General features: G+C 47.7%; 1 protein-coding gene across 5 annotated transcripts in view; it reads right to left on the bottom strand.

Moving 5' to 3' along the window:
• LOC126108945 (abnormal cell migration protein 10) overlaps positions 1-24196 on the bottom strand; it is a 532402-nt gene that overhangs the window by 125469 nt on the left and 382737 nt on the right. For 2 of the 5 annotated variants that reach the window (XM_049914326.1, XM_049914325.1), the window contains exon 2: positions 20101-20590. The exons of the other annotated variants lie outside the window; for them this stretch is intronic. In XM_049914326.1, the coding sequence (XP_049770283.1) occupies positions 20101-20244 (144 nt within the window). In that variant the 5' untranslated portion in view covers positions 20245-20590. The remainder of the gene's footprint in view (positions 1-20100; positions 20591-24196) is intronic. 5 annotated transcript variants of the gene reach the window in all.

Raw genomic sequence — 24196 nt, 5'->3', positions numbered from 1 at the left:
AATACTTTGACATGTCCCGTATCCTTGTAGAAAGAGATCTACGGATGAATAAAGGTGCTGATGCTAGATGTTTGTGGAAGCATTCTCTCCGTTGATTGCTTCGTAGAAGGAATGGAGCATAGAGGCGTCTTGATTCAGGCATACAGCGAGGAACGGTGTGTGTGTGTGTGTGTGTGTGTGTGTGTGTGTGTGTGTGTGTGTGTGTGTGTGTGTGAGCTGCACGAGCCGCTATTGTCACGACAAGGGACGTCATCAATCGTTTACTTCTGAGTAATATGCACGTAGCGTTACACGGCGATTTTAGATTTGTATCGTAAAGCCTTTTCCTACGAAAGTTCGTGTTTGATCTGATTGCATCTCTTGCTTCCCCCCCTCCCCCCCCCCCCCCAGGACGCCAGGAAACAAACTGGCGGTGAAGGCGAGAGAGAAGGTGCAGTTTCGCCCAGTGCGACAGAGTACAATACTCTGACTGGCAAGTATTGGTCTTCTAAGGTGTTGCAAATTGGAGTGCGTACGCCGACGCCGACGCCGACACCAACTTCCCAAATGGTGGGCTGCGCTATTCTGTGTCTAGAAGCGAGACTCTTAACAGATTGCGCAGTCGCCAGGAAGCGTAACGTTACAACCTGCGTGCAACACACGTGCCGTTCACCGGTATTCTGTCGGTGATCTAGGCTGGTACGGCCACGAAACGTATAAACATAGGATTTAATCCTTACTTTCGGGAATGTCACACAGCCTCTCTCGTGTCTGTGTCACACTCGCTAAATCCACCTTATGTCAGACAGCGGCTTCTCCGAACAGCCCGTGTCCGTCCTCCCGAAGTTCCGGAATTATTGCACATCTTCGGGCCTCAGTTCTTTCACGAGCTGTGAATATATTCCCCTCCTTTGGTCGTTTTCGTAGCCAGGGTGGAACCCAAAAACGTCTGGCTTTTCGTTTTCGTCGACGCCCTGCCCTGATCGGGAGATTTCCTGCGACTGCCAGGGCAGTAGCTCCGCAAACAAGTGCTTCCTTCCGTGAGCAAAATGGTGTATAAACGTAAATTTAGATATACATATACCTGCGTAAACGAGTGCCGTGATATAAAACTAACTGCTGAGAGAGTAATTAACAACAGTACTAACCTACATAAGACAACAGCAGTTAGTTTCCTTTAATACACTTACGTATACGGTCACAAAGTTTTTGTTAACAGATTGCCTGTTTCGGCCTATAATGACCATCATCACACCTGCAGCAAAAAAATGGGAAAAATATAAATACACTCGCAGATTTCTACAGTTTAAAAACACTATATAGACGATAATAAAAAGTACTACTGAGAAATATATGCATTTGTGCGCTGTAAGTATGAAGAGGCATACCTGTTTTATAAAAACAAAGTCCTAATGTATTGCAGCCATAGTTGGTCGTGCTCCAATAACTGTTACCACAATAAGAAATCGGCGAGTTCCGGAGGGTAATACGGAACGCCGTGCTGGGTCCCAACGGCCTCGTATCACTAGCAGTCGAGATGACAGGCATCTTATCCGCACAGCTGTAACGGATCGTGCAGCCACATCTCGATCCCAGAGTCAACAGATGGGGACGTTTGCAAGCTGACAACCCTCTGCACCAACAGTTCGACGACGTTTGCAGCAGCACGGACTATCAGCTCGGAGACCGTGGCTGCGGTTACCCCTGACGCTGCATCACAGACAGGAGCGCCTGCGATGCTGTACTAAAACGACGAACCTCGATGCACGAATAGGAAAACGTCATTTTTTCCGATGAATCGAGGTTTTGCTTACAGAATCACGATGGTCGCATACGTGTTTGCAATGAACGCACATTGGAAGCGTGTATTCGTCATCGCCATACTGGCGTATCACCCGGCGTGATGGTATGGAGTGCCATTGGTTACCTCTTGTTCGCACTGACGGCACTTTGAACAGTGGATGTTACATTTCAAATGTGTTGCGACCCGTGGCTCTACCCTTCATTCGATCCCTGCGAAACCCTACATTTCAGCAGGATAATGCACGACCGCATGTTGCAGGTCCTGTACGGGCCTTTCTGGATACAGAAAATGTCCGACTGCTGCCCTGGCCAGCACGTTCGCCAGATCTCTCGCCAACTGAAAACGTCTGGTCAACGGTGACCGAGCAACTGGCTCGTCACAATACGCCAGTCACTACTCCCGATGAACTGCGGTATCGTGTTGAAGCTGCAAGGGCAGTGTGCCTGTACACGCCATCCGAGCTCTGTTTGACTCAATGCCCAGGCGTATCGAGGCCGTTATTACGGCCAGAGGTGCTTGTTCCGGGTACTGGTTTCTCAGGATCTATGCACCCAAACTGCGTGAAAATGTAATCACACGTCCGTTGTAGTATAATATATTTGTCCAATGAATACCCGTTTATCATCTGCATTTCTTTTTGGTGTAGCAATTTTAATGGCCAGTAGTGTATGTTAAGAACACTGAATACTAAGCAACATACTTGTATTACTCGAGTGAGTGTGTCCCAAAATCTGTTACAATAAGACGACAAAAATATCAGACCGTAGCAGGCTGCGAACCTGCGTTCATTGAATCCGTAATCGCACATCTCTAAGGAGAACACCGAGGTGAGGGTATACAACTCAGCGGCGTCATTGTTCGTCTTAGCATCTCCTCGACGTTTTACCCGCTGGCGTTTCGTTAACCGACATTTATTTACACGAAATGCCGCTATGAGCGACGTGTTGGTGGTACATCTCCGACGTGCCGTCGCCTTCGACGGGTATCCCTCGTAACGTGCAGCTCGTAATACGGAAACAGCGAAGCAAGGAAACCCAATATGGCGACTCCGACGCAGCGACGCGACGTACGTCACGTGACCCGTTTCCGATGTCAGCCGAATGCGGTTCTGGTGTTCTCATTTAAGGCGCTCGCTTTCGTCACCGTCAGAGGAACAGAGTTGAGCCGTCGGCACGCGGGCCGTGCATGCAAACTTTGAGCGTTGAGCGTGCCCAGTTTCTGACGTCACGGCGTGGAACAGCACGCTCGGGAGTCTTTCCGAACGTGCAGAGCAATATCTGGCATGTCAGATATTCTGAGTGTTGACCAATGAGATGGCACAACGCCACCTACGTCACACGCACACCGTCTCCCTTCAGTACGGAGCTGTGAGGCGCCATATTGGCGTTCATTTCAAGCCTATGTGTATGTATGCCGTTTCTGAGCACCAGCAAATTGAGAATCACTGGAGAACACGTTGTTAGCTGTGTGATTCGTTCCAATAAAATACTGAGAAACATCATATTCGTGACAAAAGAATTCTTATAGTGTATTATGAGAGTAGGCTATTTGAAGGCAGCGACATACTGAAGATCAAGCCGAAACGCATTGTTCTTGGTACAATGTTATAATTAAATTTGATTTAACATAATTATCTAAGATTTACATTTTTAGTAAGGAGGTAAGAAAGACTTTTTAAGCGAAGGGTAAGACAATATGATCAAGGAACTTCAGCGTATAGTTGGTTTAGCGTAACGGGTAGCGTCTCTGTCCAGTTTTCTGTGTTTTTCAGTGAGAGAATATAACAACAGTGTATTTAAATGAAACCGCACAGCCGGCGCGGTAGCTGAGCGTGTTCGGCCAGAGAGCCGAAAAACTGAGTGGAAGGATCAACCACCGAACTTGAGCAGGGTGTCTTGCGACGTCCGCAACGAGCAAACACAACGATCTAAAAAAAAAAAAAAAGTTTTCAAGGGGGCGATGGTTCGCACCTTAACACTCCCAAATTTTATTCCTAACATTCGCGTTTTTATTGCGTTCTGATACTTTATTATTAGTCTAATATAAGTATAGACTATAATATTTGATGTTATGTAAATACAAGTTCCTCTCTTTTTGAGGGGTGACTTTGTTCGATTGGCTTAATCTACAGGACAGCTTGTGCTACTTGTATAAAGATATTTTGCTCCTTTTTCTTTTACGCTTCGTAATTCACATGTTGCAAAGATTCTGCTACTGGGTAGGAACAGTGATCGAGAAAGACTGAACTTGGGGTTTTATCAAAATGTGCGAATGATGAAATAATGGTTATGTTATGCGGAGAAGTATTCCAAATTTGTACCGCACTGTCTGTAATGGAACTTTTATAAGCGTGTGTCCTTACTGATTGGACACGGTATTTTCCTTTTCGTGGACGATGGAGGGAATGTTCGTTCTAATAGAGCTAACGTGGGAATTTCACGCGCGCCCGTAGAGTAAACAGTGTGATTTGCGAACTAGAAACATCCCTCGACTGCCGCCGGAGTGCGGTGCGATCGCGTATACCACGTCGGGGCCCACGTACCGTGTGAACGAGTCGCATCGTTGCTGAGCGTTCAGCAGCGCGTCGGACTCGGCACGCTCAACGTTCACGTTCGACAGCACGGTCCGCGTGCCGACGGCTTTACAACTACCGAAAGTACTGTCGCACGCAATACTTTTCAGCGACTCTGCCCAAACGTGTACGTACGAAATAAAATGGACATTTTGTGGTCATGGCGAGAGTTCCACTGTAAAGGCACGACACGGCCGCAAAGCAGCGCCGCCCAGAAACGGCTGAGCGCAGGGTGGCGCAGGGCCGCTCGCTCGCTCACCCACCCACACACCCACCCACACAGACAGACAGACAGACGACTCTCGTCTCTGAACTCACCAGCGCCGCGCAGGCGACGTCACTTACCTGAAACAAAGCAAAAGAGAAAACAAATCAGAAACCGAAACGTGGGCTACGAGGCGTTCATCAAAATTACCATCACACATCTACAAAAGTACGGAAATAAAAATAAAAGGAATGCCAAACAGCAGATATGGACAATAAGAAACGCTTGTGTACAGCGGGAAGAGGAGATAGAGAGTTCATATGTTTGTGAATGGTTAACGGTGAACTACATGCTGGACAATATGGAGGGACGATCAGAAAAATGATGGGGGTAATACAATGGTGCTCGGAAAACAAGAAGTAATGGTAAGTTGTATTATATTTCTATTGTCTATTGTCAAACCACAATTTACGTAACATGTTTATATTTTATTAATAGGATTAAGTAGGAATAATTAATATTTGTCACGTTCGAAATAATTGTGGTAGCAGGGAATGTCTGCACCAAAGTACTGTTGGCAAGACAGACCGCAAATTGATATAATTTTAAAAAGGGGGGGGGGGGAGAGAGAGCGTATGGATACATTAAAAGAAAAGAGCGGGAAAGACCGCGCATCGATACATTTTGTAATGGTAGCAGGGATTGTCCGCACCACAAAGCATTGTTGGCGGGAGTGACCGCACTTTGGCGTTCGTAGGAAGTCAGTAGTAATAAGCGAGAAGTGAAGCGAGTCGGTGGCAGGTCTGAAGCGAGAGGTTGAGGGGAGCGGCGTGCCTGCCAGCCACCAGCTGTGGTTTACAGGAGGATTATGAACGGAGGTACAGAGGCATCAGCTAAATATTATCACAAGAGGAACTAATATTATTCAATTATTATTTTTTTTTTTTTTTGAGACACTCAAGACTACTTAAGGTATGTTTGCGCATTGCTAGTTGTAAGATTATTGTAAAAAGTAAGTCCCATCTGAACGTTTGTAAAATCATTTCATTCAGAATATAATTAATTTTTGCCAGAAATATTGCATTACTGATTACAATCCATCCCAAAAACCATCAACCTAAAACTTTGCAAAATTTTATTGTTGTCAAGAAAAAGTTCAACTATGAATTACGTAACTTCAGTCAAATTAAAGAATAACGTCAGCTTTGCTATTAAAGACTAACGTCAGCTTTGGTAATAAATACAGCCACTTACCATGACAGCCCACCAGCAGCTAATGGAGCATAGTAAGACAGAGTAAGTATATTCGTGCTGCAGTTCGATGTAGCAGTCAGATGGCGGCCCAGTAACAGTAAAAAAAGGTAAGGAACAGTTTTGGGTTATTGCAGGTAACGACTGAGGGCCACGACGACGACGCATTCTACCAGGGCCAGCGACGCCATCTGTGCGTTCACGCTCTCAACAGGTCAGTCGGCATCAAGCCGTGGTCGAGTGAACGTCGTACCTGCGCTAGTTTAGTTTTTGTGGCAGTTTGAAATGTGTGCTGCAATAGAAAACCCCGCCAAATGTGAAGTGCGTGCTGTCATAAGGTTTTTTTACAGCCAAAGGATATTCTGCAGCAGCTATTCATCGTGAGCTTTGTGCCGTGTACGGACCGAGAGTTATGAGTGAAGGACTTGTCCGTGAATGGGTACGTTTATTTAAAAGTGGACGAGAAAACGTTCATGATGAAGAGAGCAGTGGTAGACCGTCATTGGTGACTGACGAACTCGTTCAGACAGTTGATGCAAAAGTTCGTGAAAATCGACGTTTCTCAATGTCGGAGTTGTCTACTGGTTTTCCACAGATTTGTAAGACTCTCTTGTACGAGATAGCGACAGCAAGATTGGGTTACCGTAAGTTCTGTGCACGATGGGTGCCCAAAATTCTTACCGACCACCACAAAACTCAAAGAATGCCCTCTGCATTAGACTTTCTGTCACGTTATGAGGACGAAGGAGAACCATTGTTAAACAGAATCGTGACCGGTGACGAAACCTGGATTAAGTACGTGAACCCTGAGACAAAAGAACAATCAAAGAAGTGGGCACATTCAAATTCGCCTACCAAACCGAGAAAAGCCTCGCAAGATTTTTCTGCCAGAAAACTGATGGCAACGGTGTTTTGGGATGCCAAAGGGGTGTTGTTGGTTGAATTCGTGGAACGTGGTACGACCATTAATCGAGACGTGTACTGTGAAACAATAAAAAAGTTACGACGGGCTATACAGAACAAACGCCGTGGTATGCTGACTTCCGGTATCGTTTTTTTGCACGATAACGCCCGTCCTCACTCTGCTCGCAGAACAACGGCCCTTCTTGAGTCCTTCAAGTGGGACGTTATCAACCATCCACCTTACAGCCCAGACCTGGCGCCAAGTGATTATCACCTCTTCACGCATTTGAAGAAATGGCTCGGGTCACAGCGGTTTGATGACGACGAAGAGCTCAAAGATGCGGTCACAGGCTGGCTCCAGGCACAAGCGGGTGATTTTTATGCAGAAGGAATTTCAAAGCTTGTGAAGAGATACGATAAGTGCCTCAATCGCTATGGAGACTATGTAGAAAAATAGTGCAAAGATGTAGTTGTAAGATGTATATATTAAAATATTTTTATTTAACTTGGTTATTTTTTTAAATCAACCGGAGATTACTTTCTGAACGGCCCTCGTATGTTACGTCGAAATAATCAGAAAATAACTTTTAATAAGCAGCATTTAAATTTGTATGCGAAGATGAGAAATAGAATTAATTTCAAAGGGAAGATTTCATTTGTTATTATTAAGCAAGAGACAGAAATCCTAAGGGAAGGTTCCATAGGTTATTGTAGAAGGGAAGGTTGAGTAACAAACAAAAAATAGATATAGAGGAGACGGGAAGGTTTCGAAAGTGCAGGGAAGAATGCCAAAGCGAAGCTCGACCTTCTGTGGGCACTCCTACCAAACGACTGGCTAGCGCATCTGCCTACAGAGCAGGGCACCAGGGTTCGAATCCTGCCGTTGGCACAAAATTTTCTTTCACCGCTCGAGAGTCCATATATAGTGAGCCGTGGCAGGCTCGTGCTATGCGTTGGATTAAACGTCGGTTGCCATTCTGTATTTAGTCTCGCGCGGTTCTTGTGCTGTTATTCTCTTCCCGCGGGCGGCAGCAGCGGTGAGTATCGATACCCGCACCTCGGACTATCTTTCCCCTGGCGCTTACACAATACTGGCCATTAAAGTTGCTACACCACGAAGATGACGTGCTGCAGACGCGAAATTTAACCGACAGGAAGAAGATGCTGTGATATGCAAATGATTAGCTTCTCAGAGCATTCACACAAGGATGGCGCCGGTGGCGACACCTACAACGTGCCGACACGAGGAAATTTTCCAACCGATTTCTCATACACAGACAGCAGTTGACCGGCGTTGCCTGCTGAAACGGTGTTGTGACGCCTCGTGTAAGGAGGAGAAATGCGTACCATCACGTTTCCGACTTCGTTAAAGGTCGGATTGTAGCCTATCGCGATTGCGGTTTATCGTATCGCGACATTACTGCTCGCTTCGGTCGAGATCCAATGACTGTTACCAGAATATGGAATGGGTGGGTTCAGGAGGGTAATACGGAACGCCGTGCTGGATCCCGACGGCCTCGCATCACTAGCAGTCGAGATGACAGGCATCTTATCCGCACGGCTGTAACGGATCGTGCAGCCACGTCTCGATCCCCGAGTCAACAGATGGGGACGTTTGCAAGACAACCACCTTCTGCACGAACAGTTCGACGACGTTTGCAGCAGCACGGACTGTCAGCTCGGAGACCGTGGCTGCGGTTACCCTTGACGCTGCGTCACAGACAGGAGCGCCTGCGATGGTGTACTCGACGACGAACCTGGGTGCACGAATGACAAAACGTCATTTTTTCGGATGAATCCGGGTTCTGTTTACAGCATCACGATCTTCGCATCCGTGTTTGCCGACATCGCGGTGAACGCACATTGGGAGCGTGTATTCGTCATCGCCATACTGGCGTATCACACGGCGTGATGGTATGGGGTGCCATTGGTTACACGTCTCGGTCACGTCTTGTTCGCATTGACGGCGCTTTGAACAGTGGACGTTACATTTCAGATGTGTTACGACCCGTGGCTCTACCCTCCATTCGATCCCTGCGAAACCCTACATTTCAGCAGGATAATGCACGACCGCACATTGCAGGTCCTGAACGGGCCTTTATGGATACAGAAAATGTTCGACTGCTGCCCTGGCCAGCAGATTCTCCACATCTCTCACCAATTGGAAACGTCTCGTCAATGGTGGCCGAGCAACTGGCTCGTCACAATACGCCAGTCACTACTCTCGATGAACTGTGCTATCGTGCTGAAGCTGGAACGGGAAGATGTACCTGTACACGCCATCCGAGCTCTGTTTGACTCAATGCCCAGGCGTATCGAGGCCGTTATTACGGCCAGAGGTGGTTGTTCTGGGTACTGATTTCTCAGGATCTCTGCACCGAAATTGCGTGAAAGTGTGATGACATATCAGTTCTAGTGTAATGTATTTGTCCAATGAATACTCGTTTATCGTGTGCGTTTCTTCTTGGTGTAACAATTTTACTGGCCAGTAGTGTAGTTCCGGCTGTGCGGTGTGGGATTAGTCGGTCCGTCTGCGTGCAGCAGCGAGGCGCGTAGTCTGGACCGGGCGGAGCGACGCCTCGGGGTCGGTCGCAACAAAGTGGCGGTTGAAACTCAACGCCACAAAGAGCCAGGCAGTCGTCTTCACCCGAACACTTCTGCCGCCAGGGCTTACGCCGGCCGAAATCCTGGGAGAACCTATCCTACGGAGTGGGACGGCGAAATAGCCAGGGGTTACCCTAGGCGGCAGCGGCAGGCTGACCTGGAAGCATCACATGCGTGATGTGGAAGGGAGAGCAACGGGACGGCTCCGCGCCCTGTATCCGCCGCTAAACCCGCAGTCGTCACTGCCGCCGCAACACGGCATCACGCTTTACCTGACATTGGTACGCGGCCGTGGTCTGGGGGAAAGCCGCAGATGCTCACACTGTGACTCTGCATCGGATGCAGAACCAACTGCACGAGGATACCGGCATCCTGCCTGTCCGAGACCGGCCGATCCGTGGACTGGGCCGACGACCTCACCACAGGCCAACCACGCGTCGGCCTGGCCTGCTCGGGGATCAAGTTTTACTGATCCCTCAACAGAGTGAGTCTCTCTCTTTTTCAGGTTACACCAGACAGGACCAATCGACAAGAGTGGTAATATGTGTTTCCCTCTGTTACAGCAACCGCAGGAGTGAGAAACTTTTTGTCTAGACTGCACCACCACGAGGCAAGGACAGGCTCGTCATTCCGGCGTGGCCCGGCGCTGTTCCCACTGCTACGAGGTCCGCGGCTCACCCATCCCGGACACCGAAGTCGAGTTTCGACTTCATCTACCAGCGAGGCGCGACTGTTCACGTCGTGTTGTGTCGTTTCGAGTTGGTTGTCGGCTGTTGGGATATTCCCGCGAGCGACAACGTGTGTTTTCAAGTTGGCAAATTATAGCCACCCTCCGCTGGAGTTTAACTGTAGTGGGTTATTTTGAATCGAAGTGCACCGGCGGAATGTTCTGCCTTGTGGCCGCTAACGTTCCGGTCGCCTGCCCTGGCCGTCGACGTAAACTTCAGGCAGTGCAGCTCCCTCATCGTGCTGTCGCTGTCCGGCAGGGTGTGCAGTTGGACAGCTCAGTGTGTAGTTGGTTGTGGGCGCCAGTACCTGCTACGTTGTCCCATTAGACTCCCTGCTGTGTGGCGGTCGGGTGGAGCGCAGATTAGGCTGCGGGCGGCCGTGTCGACTGTCGGTCAGGCGGGCTGTCGTCGCGTCGACAACGGTTGGGCGCGGTCTGCCTGTCTCACCTGAGGCGGCGTTACTCTCTCGAATTCCAGTTCGACCCTCGGAAACTTGTGAGCGCCGTCGCGTGTACTGCCTTTCCTTGTTTGTACTCGTATGGCTTCTAGCCGATTTTCACATAATGGTTGTTTTGCCCATAACGCGTCAGGTGGTTTCGGCCGCCAGCCTAATTTAAGAACTGTCTTACGTAAAGCCTTCGGTATTTTTAAAATTAATGTTATCGAGTGGTAAGTGTTGGGCGTTCGGCCGATTTTGCACTTAAGTTGTTTGCTCTTAAAAGTGTCACATTCTTTGGGCCTTCAACCTAATTAAGGAACTGTTTTGAGATAAGGTTTTGCCTTTTAAATTTCTCATTTTGGTTGAGCTTTAAGTTATTGTCTTTCAGCCGTTTTTAAATTAAAGTGGTCTTGCCCTTAGGGCATGAGATTGTACGGCGCATTCAGCCGCTAATTAAGTTTTAAGACTAAAGCCGTGTTGTTTTTTTTTTAATTTTCCTCGACTCTTGTACTGTTTCATCAAATAAAACGTTGTACGTTCGAGTGCAACTAACAGCCGCTTATTTTGGTGGCCCGTTTCCACAACTTGAACTACCTGTCCTGTCCCAGGGCGTCTCATACACACCTCATCAAACTTACTGTATGCCAAGCGACTGACATAGTGCATTGTGCTAGGAAGCCAAAAAATAAAGAAATACAAACAGAAATCATAAGACAAAACAAAGGAACTCTACCACAGCACACAGAAAAATATGAAACGGGCGAAACACAACAATGTAGCCAATCGGGCAGAAAATAAACCGTGTATTACGGAGACGTAAGAAGCTCCTGTAACGGACCGCATCGCAAGATTCTTCCCGAGACGAAAAATTAACGGCGCCGAAGAAGGCCCTTTGCTGGACGTCTGGGAGCAACTGAAATTTTAGTAGAAAACAAGAGAAAGCCGCAAAATTTACGTACTAAATGGGCAAACCAAATTTACTTTACGCGGATTCTTCGACACCGGCTGTTCGAGCGTGCCACAGTGGCCGCCGGTTCCTCTAGGGAATGCTTGTGCCGAGTTCCAGACTGCAGTGCCATCTCGTGGCCAGCTGCGGCGTTTACCCTCCTCGAAACTTCACAAACAGCTGCGCACCGAGTCGGAGCACTCACTAGCTGCTGGCTGGCTGCCGAGTCGGAGCAGCAGCGGAGCAACGCAGAGGCTCGCGTTAAATGTGCGTGTCTGTCGGCTAGGATTCACAGAATGCGACTCGAATCCTGGCCCGCTCGACGCCAGCTGGCAAAGCGAGGTCACTGTGCACGATTTCTTCGGCCATCAAATGCACGACGGTCGTGGTTCGGCCACTGTGTTCGCCGGATCTGGACCCGGGAGACTTCTGGTGGTTACCCAGATCGAAGTTGGCAAGGAAAGGAAGCCGTTGTGAGTCGATGAAGGACATCCGAGAAAAAACTACTGCAACCAGGACGGTGCACGTCAGGTGCAAAGAACACCAGAGGCACACCGGACTCGGACAGGCAACAAAATCTGCCATAGCGGAGCACTGTCTGGAGCTCGGCCACTCGATGGACTATAACAACACCAAAAACGTGACACAGACGCCAAGATTTTGGGACAGCGTCACGAAGAAGGCCATCGAGATCGAGGTCACAGACAACCTAATAAACCGAGACGGCGGTTACCAGCTAAGCTCTGCGTGGAGTCCGGCTCTGGAGCTTATCAGGGCTCAACGAAATGAACCGACAATCTCCTCAACAAGTAGTGACACCGCAGGAGTAGCGGCAGGCGGGCGCGGACGGGCCTCAGAGGGCTGCCGCAGATGGAGACCGAGTCGAAGGAGCACCGGGGAAGAGGCGACACCTCACAAGCAGCGCCAGGCAAAGGGAGCGCCCAGCGCCCTCTGGGCATAAACACTGGACGAGATCCTCCAACACGGCAGTCTCAGGTAGCACCTGAAGAAGGCAACGAGTTACGTGGCCGAAATATTGGGCCAGAGCGACACAAACATCCGGCACTAGACCCGATTATTCCACATGTCAAGTAAAGAAGTGCTAATTGTGCGCAGTGAAAAAATATAGGGGCGAGTTTTAAATAACTACGGTATACAATCAGACTAACAAATGGACATTTAGTTACACGAAATCGCGGATAACGAGGAGTGGTCATTAATTTGAGTACACCTACAGGGCGGTCAATTCCGGCATAAATCTATTCGCATCTGACGAGGGACGCGGTATTGAGACCTTTTTTTTTTTTTAATTATATCGCGGAGAGCGGGCTCCAATTTATGAAAAGGAGAAAAAACTGTATCATTATCATTGACTGTTGGTGTCAAGCAACCAAAACTGTTCAGCAAAGGGTTTCGGTGAATGAGTGGTGAATGCGAAATAAAACTTTGAAGAAAGTTACGTTAGATAAAACAGAAGAAACAAGACAGTTTGGTCGTATCTGTTATTGGTTCAAATGGCTCTGAGCACTATGGGACTTAACATCTATGGTCATCACTCCCCTGGAACTTAGAACTACTTAAACCTAACTAACCTAAGGACATCACACACATCCGTGCCCGAGGCAGGATTCGGACCTGCGACCGTAGAACTACTTAAACCTAATTAACCTAAGGACATCACACACATCCATGCCCGAGGCAGGATTCGAACCTGCGACCGTAGCGGTCGCGCGGCTCCGGACTGAGCGCCTAGAACCGCTAGACCACCGCGGCCGGCTATCTGTTATTGTTCCATAAACTATAACGTTTCTTATCGTCGTACGAAGCCTTTATAGACGATCGTTATGACAATTTGCTTCGAAGGGATCTCGTTACGAGTTAAGAGGGGTAGTTGGTAGATCTTAACTACTGCAGCTATTCTGGAATCAGGTGCTACCGCGACCGTTGTGTGTTGTCAGTGGCTTAAGGTCATCATATCTCACGCTCTAAGATCGACGCGCCTTTCCACGCGGTATAACGGTACCTCACGGCAACAACGACAACGCCGACGACGAAGGAAGATACGGTAGAGTACCCTCCGCCACGCACCGTGCGGCGGCTTGCCAAGAATGGATACAGACGTAGCTGTTCGACAGCAGCCCGGACCGTAAGAGAGTGGGCGACTCGGCGTGGCGTACATTCGACAATCGTTCGTCACGTTTCCGACGCTGCACGAATATATCGCTTTGTGACCAGTCTGCGTAACTCCTGCTCAGTATCTCGTTTCTTTCGTCTCTCTGCCGACGTGCGCTAATGTCGGTCGCGTTTGTGAGGCACGAGCGCTTGCGACGTGTTTGGGGGAAATTTCGATTGACGGCAGATTTGACGAGATGGGGAGAATTGACAGGTTGCATGCGGTACCTCCCGTAGCACGCAGATGTGTTTGTAGCGGGACTTTGAATTTCGCCGCGCTACACTCGTTCCCTCGGACATAAATTATACCGTCGCAGCGGTAAGAGCACTCGACGGCAGAGAAAATACTGAAATTGTAACTCTTTTTTTCTATCCGTTTCTTTATTGTCTCTAGAGAGCGGAAGCTTCATGCAGACGTGATCTGATTAAGACGAAAAAACTTATTAATGTGTAAACATTGTGGAAGTTGTTATGAAATTCGGAGGATGGAGAGAAGCAACTAAAATAAATTGCATTCAATATCAAGACGGTTTTGGATACATTAAAAAATTCCTGGACAATGAAACTTACTGCAAGATTTCGGAGCAGACTTTTCACGCAGAATTGAAGGAGATTTTTGAAGACCTGGACGCCGCACGAAAGAAGAGGTGTTAACCTGGTAAGGGATGAACTCTTATCTACGCCATTTCCCCTGTCAGTTAAATTTTGTTATTCTCTGTTCTCTTTCAAATAATTTTTGTAGTGGAAATTGGTTTGACTTTTGCTCAAAAACGCCACAAGGACCACCCCAACAATAGCTTTTCCGAATCACGAAGTCCCATAGCTTTTCTGTAATACGAAGTCCGATTTGCATTTCATTCTTTCCCTTTTTCACGGTGATTAACGATTTTAAAACCCCCTTCCTTTTTATTCACCATTTCTTCCCACATTTTCAACCTTTTCTTTTCTTCTCTTCTCTTTTTTCCTTTTTATTAACCACTAAATGTTTCATGTCGTTCGACACGAGAAAGTGTGCAAGTCGAATGCACGTGAAACAGGTGAGCGAAGAGTGATTAGGCGCCGCTGTGAACGAAGCGTAACAGCGCGGCGTCCAGACAGCGGAAAAACACGCGCGTGCGGCGAGGGTGGGGCCGAAGCGTATAAAAAAAAGAAGGCACTTAGGGGAGGGGGTGGGGCGGGGCGGGGTGGAAGCGTGTTGAGGCTTTAGACTGCAATTCAGAGGGCTGGCCTTTGCGAGCCCTTCGGCACGATAACTGGACGCGGCATAATTAAAGAGAAAGAGGGGGCAGCGGCGTGTTTGGACTGGGGGTGGGCATCACAGGTAACGGGCGCACCCCACCCCCGAAACAGGCAGTCCGCCCCCAGCCGAGGGTCACGGCAAAACACCGGGTACAACGTGGCAGAAACGTTGCTGCCACACTACACAGATACGGGGAATAACATTACAACGTACTACACACAGCTACACAGGGACTTGCAAAAAAAAAATCAGGTAAATAATGTTGCTCACGCAGCATATGTTCGCTTTATCGGGCAACAAAAAAATTATTGACTGTGGATGGTATCGTCAGAATGGAAATAATGAAGTCACTGTAAAAAAGGTCATTAATTGTGGCACTTATCTTGAATGGATTCCCACCTAGATTTCGTCGAAGTTGTTATGGCTCATCTTGTTAATTCTAGGGTGATTCCACTTTGTCTGCTGGAAGGTCGAGATCTGTATTTAAGCAATGTTTGAAGACCTAACAAATGCGTTTTTCAGGAAATTCTTAATGATCAAACTATCGCAAATCAGAACAATGCCATGGTAGAAATAATTTTTGACTTGGTGTTCACGATCGACATTTTTATTAAAATTCTTGTAAATTTACATATACTACTTCTTAACTGTCACATCACAAGAAAACAGTTTTGTATCAATGTTCACATATTTAATTTCCACTTTCACGTGACTGTTCTTTTACTAAGCGAAATAACAACTTAACTTCTGGAAAGTGAAACAGAGACTGCTCTGTGCGCATTCGCGCCGAAACGGTTACAAGTATGACAGTCTCACAGAAATGAACACACACAAGAACCATATCACTGTACTACATCGATACAACGGAGTACATATACATTAATAAAACCAAATGTGAATATTGTCACGAAAATACGTCTGTTACTTCCCACAAAAGCAGCACGATGTTAGTGGTATCGAGAACTGGGGTTGGAGCGCCGTAATGGTCACGTAAATAAAGAACCATTACAAGGTCCATTATAGGGTGTGTATTTGTCGCATCGCAGAGAAACTCTGTAGGCACACAGACGTGTTACTGGGGAACCGATTTACGCCACAAAGAAACTAGTCCCAGTTTTGACCGCCAGGTGCAAATCTGGCGCTGTACACTGTTCGTACATCAACGCTGTCATTTGGCAAGCCGTAACACAAGTGAACACTACGGCTACTGAGACTGGAGACCGTACGCCGTTAGTGAAACTGTTCCGTTAAGTTTCGGGTGTGCAGCCGCAAGAAATCTCCTTTTTCTTCTAATATTTCGGCTGTATACCGTCCAGCCATCTTCAGAGCCAGTCTCGAGACTTCCCTTTACACTGTTGTGCCGCGCGACTGCGCATGCGGCCACAGATGCAAATGCGCCGGAGACGTCGGTCGGCGGCAGCATCACTGTGACGACGTCTTTGACAGTTCATTACAGCCAGTGCCGGATTCCACGATTTATCGAGATTGAAACCACTATCTCTATTCATTAAATTCGTCGTCAAGCGAATTTCGATTGCATCCTTCACTATGGAGTCCCAAAAGGATGATGTAGTTGCCAAAATTTCGACGTTGTCATGCAACATACTGTGACCATTATCAATACAGTGCTCTGCCACTGCCGACTTGTTAGGTTGTAGAAGCCGTGTGTACCTCCGGTGTTCTGTACATCTTTGTTGGACAATACGAGTTGTTTGTCCGATGTAAGAAAGGCCACATTCACATGGAATTTTGTAAACTCCAGATTTTCGGAGCAACAAATCATCTTTCACGGAGCCCACGAGTGCAGCTGTCTTGGGTGGAGGACGAAAAATCACTTTCACATTGTGGCTGCCGAGAATCCGTCCATTTTTGACGAGAGGCTACCCACGTATGGCAGGAAGGCCATCGATTTAAAGGTTTCTTCATCTTCTTCTGCTTTCTTTGTGGCCTCTTTCTGTTTGATTTTCAGTGCCCTCTGTGTTTCTCGTGGAGAGTACCCATTGTCTTCAAACTCTCTCTGTAAGTGGGGAAGTTCATCTTGCAGACTGCTTTCGTCAGAAACAATATGCGCTCTGTGGGTCAAAGTTCGGAGAACACTCACTCACTGTCTGGGCAGGATGGTGGCAGCTATTTGCACGTAAATACAGACCGGTGTGCGTCGGCTTCCTATAGACTTCGTGTCCCAAAGTGCCACCCTCTGTGCGCCGAACCAAAACATCCGAGAGTGGAAGGCGTCCCTCCTTTTCAATTTCCATTGTGAACTTTATTTGATCGCGGAGGGAGTTCAGATGTCTTCAGAAGTCTTGCAACTTGTCTTAACCGTGGGGCCAAACTACAAATGTGTCAACAACATAACTCCAGAATATCGCTGGTTTCAAGTCAACAGATTCGAGCGCCTTTTCCTGGAAGTCCTCGATAAATAAACTGGCCACCAGAGGGGATAAGGGACTACCCACGGCGACTCCGTCCGTCTGTTCAAAAATTTCGTTGTTAAATAAGAAATATATGTTTAAATAAAGCTGAAATCTCTTTGTCAAAACTTCTTTCAATCAGTTGTAGAGGTTTTGGAAGGAGAACCTTTGTAAATAAAGCCACCACATCAAAACTAACTAATATATCAGACGGGTTCGTTTTGAATGATTTCACTTTACTAATGAACTCGGCAGAGTTTCTGATGTGCCGAGTACATTTTCCCACAAGAGGCCTGAACAATGACGCCACATGTTCGGCAACGTCATCGGTCGGAGAGCCTACGTTACTCACTACGGGGCGTAGAGGAACACGTTTCCCGTGGACCTTCGGTTGTCCACGAAGTCTAGGAGGTACCGGACCACTCGGTTTCAAGCTCCGAACAACTTGTCGTGGACAGGGAGAATCATTCATTCACAAGCGAAACAGTTTTCTTCGCCACTCGATTAGTGGGATCCCCGCCGATTTTCCGGTACATGCTGTCACTCGATAAATTGTACATTTTATCGTGGTATTCGTGCCGAGACAATGACTACCTGGTGGGAGCACCACCGTCTGAGTATGCAGGCGAAGCTCGCGTACAGCAGCCCCCTTTGCCACAGATATGTTGCTCGTTTGTGGGCGAGCATTCATAACTGCACGGCACGTTTCACGTCTTATTTCCTCTGCCGAATCAGAGGGAAGTGGTCCAACAGCTTCTTCAATGGCGCCGATAAACGAAGGCAATGGCAGAACCTGTGGCGTGGGTGCAAAATTCAGTCCCTTACTCAAAACCGTCATCGCAGCACCGTCCAAATCTGTACCTGTCATATTAATAACAGGACGCCGAATAACAGTTTCTTGCTGCGATGTCGGCTGAATTTTGCAGTGTGTCGGGATGTGTCACTGAATTGATGAACATAAATGACCTAAGTATTAGAACTCAGCGTAAGAAAAACGACGAAAAAATAATGACTAAAAGAGATTCAAATCAGCGATTATCAGTCTCCGGTGTCAATTCTTTTTTCTTTTCTTTTTTTTTTACTGCGAATAGTCCATCCGAGAACCACGTCCAATTTCAGTTTTTCATTCTGTCTTATTTTCGTTTCTTTCAGTATACTTTCATCTATTCACAATGTTTCTTCTTTCTGTCTTCAGACGACTTTGAACCAGTCTTTTTCAGTTATCCTGCCTTGGAATCCTTTTATTTCCAACACTTTTTCCCGAAAGGATTCTCTGTTGTTTGTATCTCCTGTTTTTATATTTATTTCCAGACACTTTTCTATTTCGTTGAGCCACCTTGATGTGGGCTTCTTACCCCACAAATATTTGAAAATGTTATTAGTTAATCTGCTACCTTTTTTCCCATTTTTGTGTATTTCACGCCTCACCGAAATGCTCGTAGAGATTGCAGTTTTGTTCAGAAATCTGCATCTGCCGCGAATCCGAACCCAGGACCCCTAAAGCGCAGACAAGCGTTCTGCAGAGCTACAACGGCCGTCGATAAGTGGGCAAGACGCTCGATTTTCTCGAGAATTTTCCAGAGTTGTATCGATATGCTTCGGGTGATTGCTATTTTAGTTCCGAATTTCATAAACCCGTGGAGTGGGTGTAGTCTGACCATTTCATTCACCAAAAGCTTTGCAGCTGCCTATACGCGAGATGAAACCACGTAATACCGATTTTCATGCGCAACAGTTGGCTAGCCTGTTGTGCTGCAAAGGCATCGGCGTTGTCAACTGTGTCAGGTACGTCGCTCCATCAATTCTCGAAAGAGAGCACTGGTCAGTTTTTGTTCACATGTATATATCTGCCAATATATTAGGATTTCTGAGGCCATGAGCATGATTTCTCTGTTCTGGGGTTATTTTGACCACTGGTCTTTGTCACCCCAAGACTATAGACACACATTTTGTTGATCAGTATTGATGCCAATGACAGCGTGCAAGTATGGAATACAAACGCTGACCATCGGTATATAGTGAAAGGCTCATTTGTAATTGTTAACGTGCTTGCAACTACGAAAAACAAATGTCAGTCATGTAATGCTCAAACTATGGTTCAGGCAGTGATTCAGACACCACATACCTCAAATACCTCCGGAAACATGGTGCGAAGTTTCTTTGGCCACGCGTGTCAGATGTTGACTCGACAAATGCAGAAACTATAACCTTTGTTTTAACTGCACCGGATGTTTTGAAACGAGGATTTAGGTTTACGATAGGTAAAAATGAAGGTAGGCCTATAATGCTGAACTAAATTTGGCGCTATGTGTGTGGTACTATATCCTAAACACCTTTCATTACACTTGAAGATTTCGATGGGCGATCACAATGTTTAATTTATGTAAGGTACCATACCATGCTTTTTTCTTCTTTAATGAGGCTTACAACATGACTCAAGAAAACTTTTAAGTTCATGTATTTATTTCTAGGTAGTAAAATTTGATTGTGTTTTTGAAATATCGACCACAAATGGAATGGTAGTTGACAGTTGTGTCGAAAGTATAGGGCAGTTAATATATCGGTACTAACTTTGACGACCTACAATTTCTTTCCATTACTTCCTCTGCAATTTAGGAAATGTATTGTACTATTTGGGATGTAATGTTCTTATACAAGCCCCTATGTTCACTGCCATAAATATCAGAAGTTAAGAAACAGTCACGGTAATCGCCTTTGAACCTGAAAATCGGTCATAGTATACCCGGTTTGCGGCACAATAAATACAAACATTACAGCAAGTCCACTGCAGTGTGGTGTCCTACAAGGACAAAGAAGAGTCAGTGAATTTAGCTCGGTTTACAAACCATTCCTTCGTCGTCGTCTTCATCTTCCACGTCGCCGTGTCGGAAGGCGCCGCGCGGGTCGCGGTGGTGGGGGTGCGGCTCTGCGCCGCCATTGGCCGTTCCCCCTCCACCCGCACCCCGCCAGCGGCACGCCAGCGCCGCCATGCGGCCGCTCTGCGCACGCGCGCTGCTTCCTCCTCTTCTTAACCGCCGTTTATCGTATCCTCGCCCCTGACGTTCTCCCTTATGTGTCTGCCGCACGCACAATGCGTGCGCGTGCCGGCCGGACGCACGCACTTCGCTCCGCGTCGTCGCCGAGGCTGGCTCACGCGCACTTTGTCATCGCTGTCATCGTCATCGTGACCGCAGCCGCGCCTGTCGCTTGTTTCCGCTGCGACAGCTCCTCGCCTCTGACTCCGTGCCCTGCCGATGTCGAGCAAAGGCAGAAATGCCGCCCGCTGCTCTACCTTCCACCGATAGCCGCCAAGTCTGCGTTACGCCACACCTCTACCTGCCGATGGAAGCAATCCCAGCCTATTACCACAACACCCGTATGCAATGTGTATAATCGATGTTATTTTCTTCGCCTTAGCCTTAAGCGACTACAAACCGATCATTTCATGATCGTGATTCTCTCTCTCTCTCTCTCTCTCGCTCTCTCTCTGACACACACACACACACACACACACGCACGCACACACACACGGCAGAGGGGGACTGCAGGAAGGGAGCGGTGAAGAGAGACAACTTGCGAACAAAGAACCGCATAATTTCCGAAGTTTGTTTGGTAAGTCTGGTAAATTTCCACGAAAGAATGAAACATTTTTCCTGCGTCGTGACGGTTGACTATGGCAAGAATAGTATAAAGAATTTGGACAGCGTTCAGCCGACAGTTTACTGTTGACAACCGTCTGGGCATGTCAGTTTGTGTGTCGACTACGACGGAAATCGGAGAAAAGCCATTTTCGTGTTGTCATTCAACATTTTCATTTGAAGAGTTGGACATGCGCACGGATCAAATCAGAACTGGATGAAGTCACGCGGGCTCTGAACCATCGCTGAAACCATTTACGTTTGCGTTAATGTATTCAAAAGTGGACGGACGAGCACCGAAGACTGAACACGCTCCGACTGTTGAACTGTGGTCACCACAATCGTAACCATTGACAAAATCCGTGATGCGGTAATGCAAGACATCCGAATAAAAAATACAGGAGATTGCCGAGTCTTTAGGCACGTGAACCGAACGAGTGCATAATATCCTGCTCGGACAATCCGCTATTTAGAAGCTGTGTGCGAGGTGGATGTCGCGATTGCCCACAGTCGACCAAAAGCGTGTGCGGCACAACACAATGTCTGGAGATGTTGTTGTTTTTGTTGTTGTGGTCTTCAGTCCAGAGACTGGTTTGATGCAGCTCTCCATGCTACTCTATCCTGTGCAAGCTTCTTCATCTCCCAGTACCTACTGCAACCTACATCCTTCTGAATCTGCTTAGTGTATTCATCTCCTGGTCTCCCTCTACGATCTTTACCCTCCACCCTGCCCTCCAATGCTAAGTTTGTGATCCCTTGATGCCTCACAACATGTCCTACCAACCGATCCCTTCTTCTAGTCAAGTTGTGCCACAAACTCCTCTTCTCCCCAATTCTATTCAATACCTCCTCATTAGTTACGTGATCTACCCACCTTATCTTCAGCATTCTTCTGTAGCACCACATTTCGAAAGCTTCTATTCTCTTCTTGTCTAAACTATTTATCATCCACGTTTCACTTCCATATATGGCTACACTCCATACAAATACTTTCAGAAACGACTTCCTGACACTTAAATCTATACTCGATGCCAACAAATCTCTCTTCATCAGAAACGCTTTCTTTGACATAGCCAGTCTACATTTTATATCCTCTCTACTTCGACCATTGTCAGTTATTTTGCTCCCCAAATACCAAAACTCATTTGCTACTTTAAGTGTCTCATTGCCTAATGTAATTCCATCAGCATCACCCAACTTAATTCGACTACATTCCGTTGTCCTCGTTTTGCTTTTGTTGATGTTCATCTTACATCCTCCCTTCAAGACACTGTCCATTCCGTTCAAATGCTCTTCCAAGTCCTTTGCTGTCTCTGACAGAATTACAATGTCATCGGCGTACCTCAAAGTTTTTATTTTTTTCCCCATAGACTTAATTCCTACTCCAAATTTTTCTTTGGTTCCCCTGACTGCCTGTTCGATGCACAGACTGAGTACCATCGGGGATAGGCTGGGACCCTGTCTTGATTCCCCGCTCCATTGCCGCCTCCCTTTCGTGCCCCTCAACTAGTCCAACTGCCGTCTGCTTTCTGTACAAATTGTAAGTAGCCTTTCGCTCCCTGTATTTTACCCCTGCCACCTTCAGAATTTGAAATAGAGTAATCCAATCAACATCGTGAAAAAGTTTCTCTAGGTCTCCAAATGGTATAAACAGAAGTTTGTCTTTCATTAACCCGTCTTCTAAGTCGCAGGGTCAGTACTGCGTCGCGTGTTCAAGCATTTCTCCGAAATGCAAACTGATCGCCCCCGGGCTTGGCTTGTACCACTTTTCCCGTTGTTCCATTCGTGTCAGTACTTTGCATCCAGTGACCTGATGAGGAGCAGTACGGGAAAATCGTGTCCGGCCACAGGGTGTGTTGTTTCATAAGAAAGAGAAGCACCGGGTAGTAGACGCTTCATGTTGAGAAGAGCCAAGCCGGTGAGAGGAGTGGCGAGCGGGAAAGTAAGGGAAGCGGCGGAAGGGAAGAGGCAGGCGGCACGGCGCACGCACAAGGCGGCGGTTCCTGGAAGCGCGTGCGTGCGTGCGTGCGTATTGGTGGGAGGGAGGGATGGGGCGTGCCGGCTCCTTTGTGCTGTCTGCCGCACGTTTCTATTCCTGGCCTTCCACAGCGCATCTCGCTGTCCAGCCGCCGGCAAGCGCGTGGCAGGGGGCTACTTACTGCGTACTGTCACCACGTACTGTAACCGCAGGGGAACAACGGACTGACTGACAGCTAAGTGACCTCGGGACAGCTACTCTCTGCTACTACTTACGAGACACTACTACTTACATCGGCACGTCGTAGCCGCAGTTTCAGCAGTAATGTGCATACTAGAATGAAATTTTCACTATACAGCGGAGTGTGCGCTGATATGAAACTTCCTGGAAGATTAAAACTGTATGCCGGACCGAGACTCGACATCGGGACCTTTGCCTTTCGCGGGCAAGTGCTCTGCCAACTGAGCTACCCGAGACCAAGTTTGGAAGGTAGGAGAAGAGGTACTGGCGGAGTTGGCAAAAGTGGGCAGGTGGATCCTTCATCACGACAATGCGCCCGCTCACACGTCGCTCGCTGTGCGCGAGTTTTTGGCCCGAAGCTCAGTCACCGTGACTGACGACCCGCCTTAATCACCCGATTTAGCCCCGCGTGACTTCCTCGTGTTCCGGAAATGCAAAATGGCGCTTCGGGGGCGGCACTAGGGAGATGTGGAAGCCACCGAGGCGGAAACGACACGGCAACTGAACATCATCACAACTGAAGACTTTCAGCAATGTTATCGACAGTGGAAACGGCGTTGGCAGACGTGTATCGCGTCTCAGGGCGAGTACTTCAAAGGAGACCATATTGTAATACCCGAATAATTGTAAAATAAAGTTATTATTCAACTTTTATACGTATTTTCCGGACAAACCTCGTGAGTACGCGTCTGTCCCTGGGGACTGTAGCCACCGACTCACGCAGCTTGTTTTACAGCGACACGGTGGCAGCTACCAGCAGGACAACGGAGCGCCTTCCACACCCCTCGCAGTCTTCGTGCACGAGGATCTGGCTAACTGCCCAGACCTCAGTCCAAGGCAGGACCTGCGGGCATACCTCGCCCGGCCTCACCGACCCTCAGCTGACAAACCTGGCGTGGCTGACCACCTGCCGGAACCCCCCCCCCCCCCCACCTCTTCCTGCACTTCTCGCAGCGCTGCTAGGACCCCTGTGTCATCGTTTACGACTTAAACCTCAAGTAATCGGTCAATAAAACTAGCTTTTCCTAATTTGTTTTTCAAAAAAAATTTTAACCTTCCACACAAACAAGGTATTCCAGCAACGTG

Source organism: Schistocerca cancellata, chromosome 11 (genome assembly GCF_023864275.1).
Source record: "Schistocerca cancellata isolate TAMUIC-IGC-003103 chromosome 11, iqSchCanc2.1, whole genome shotgun sequence".
In the NCBI taxonomy this organism is placed as follows: Eukaryota; Metazoa; Arthropoda; class Insecta; order Orthoptera; family Acrididae; genus Schistocerca; species Schistocerca cancellata.
This window is presented reverse-complemented; position numbering and strand designations above follow the sequence as displayed.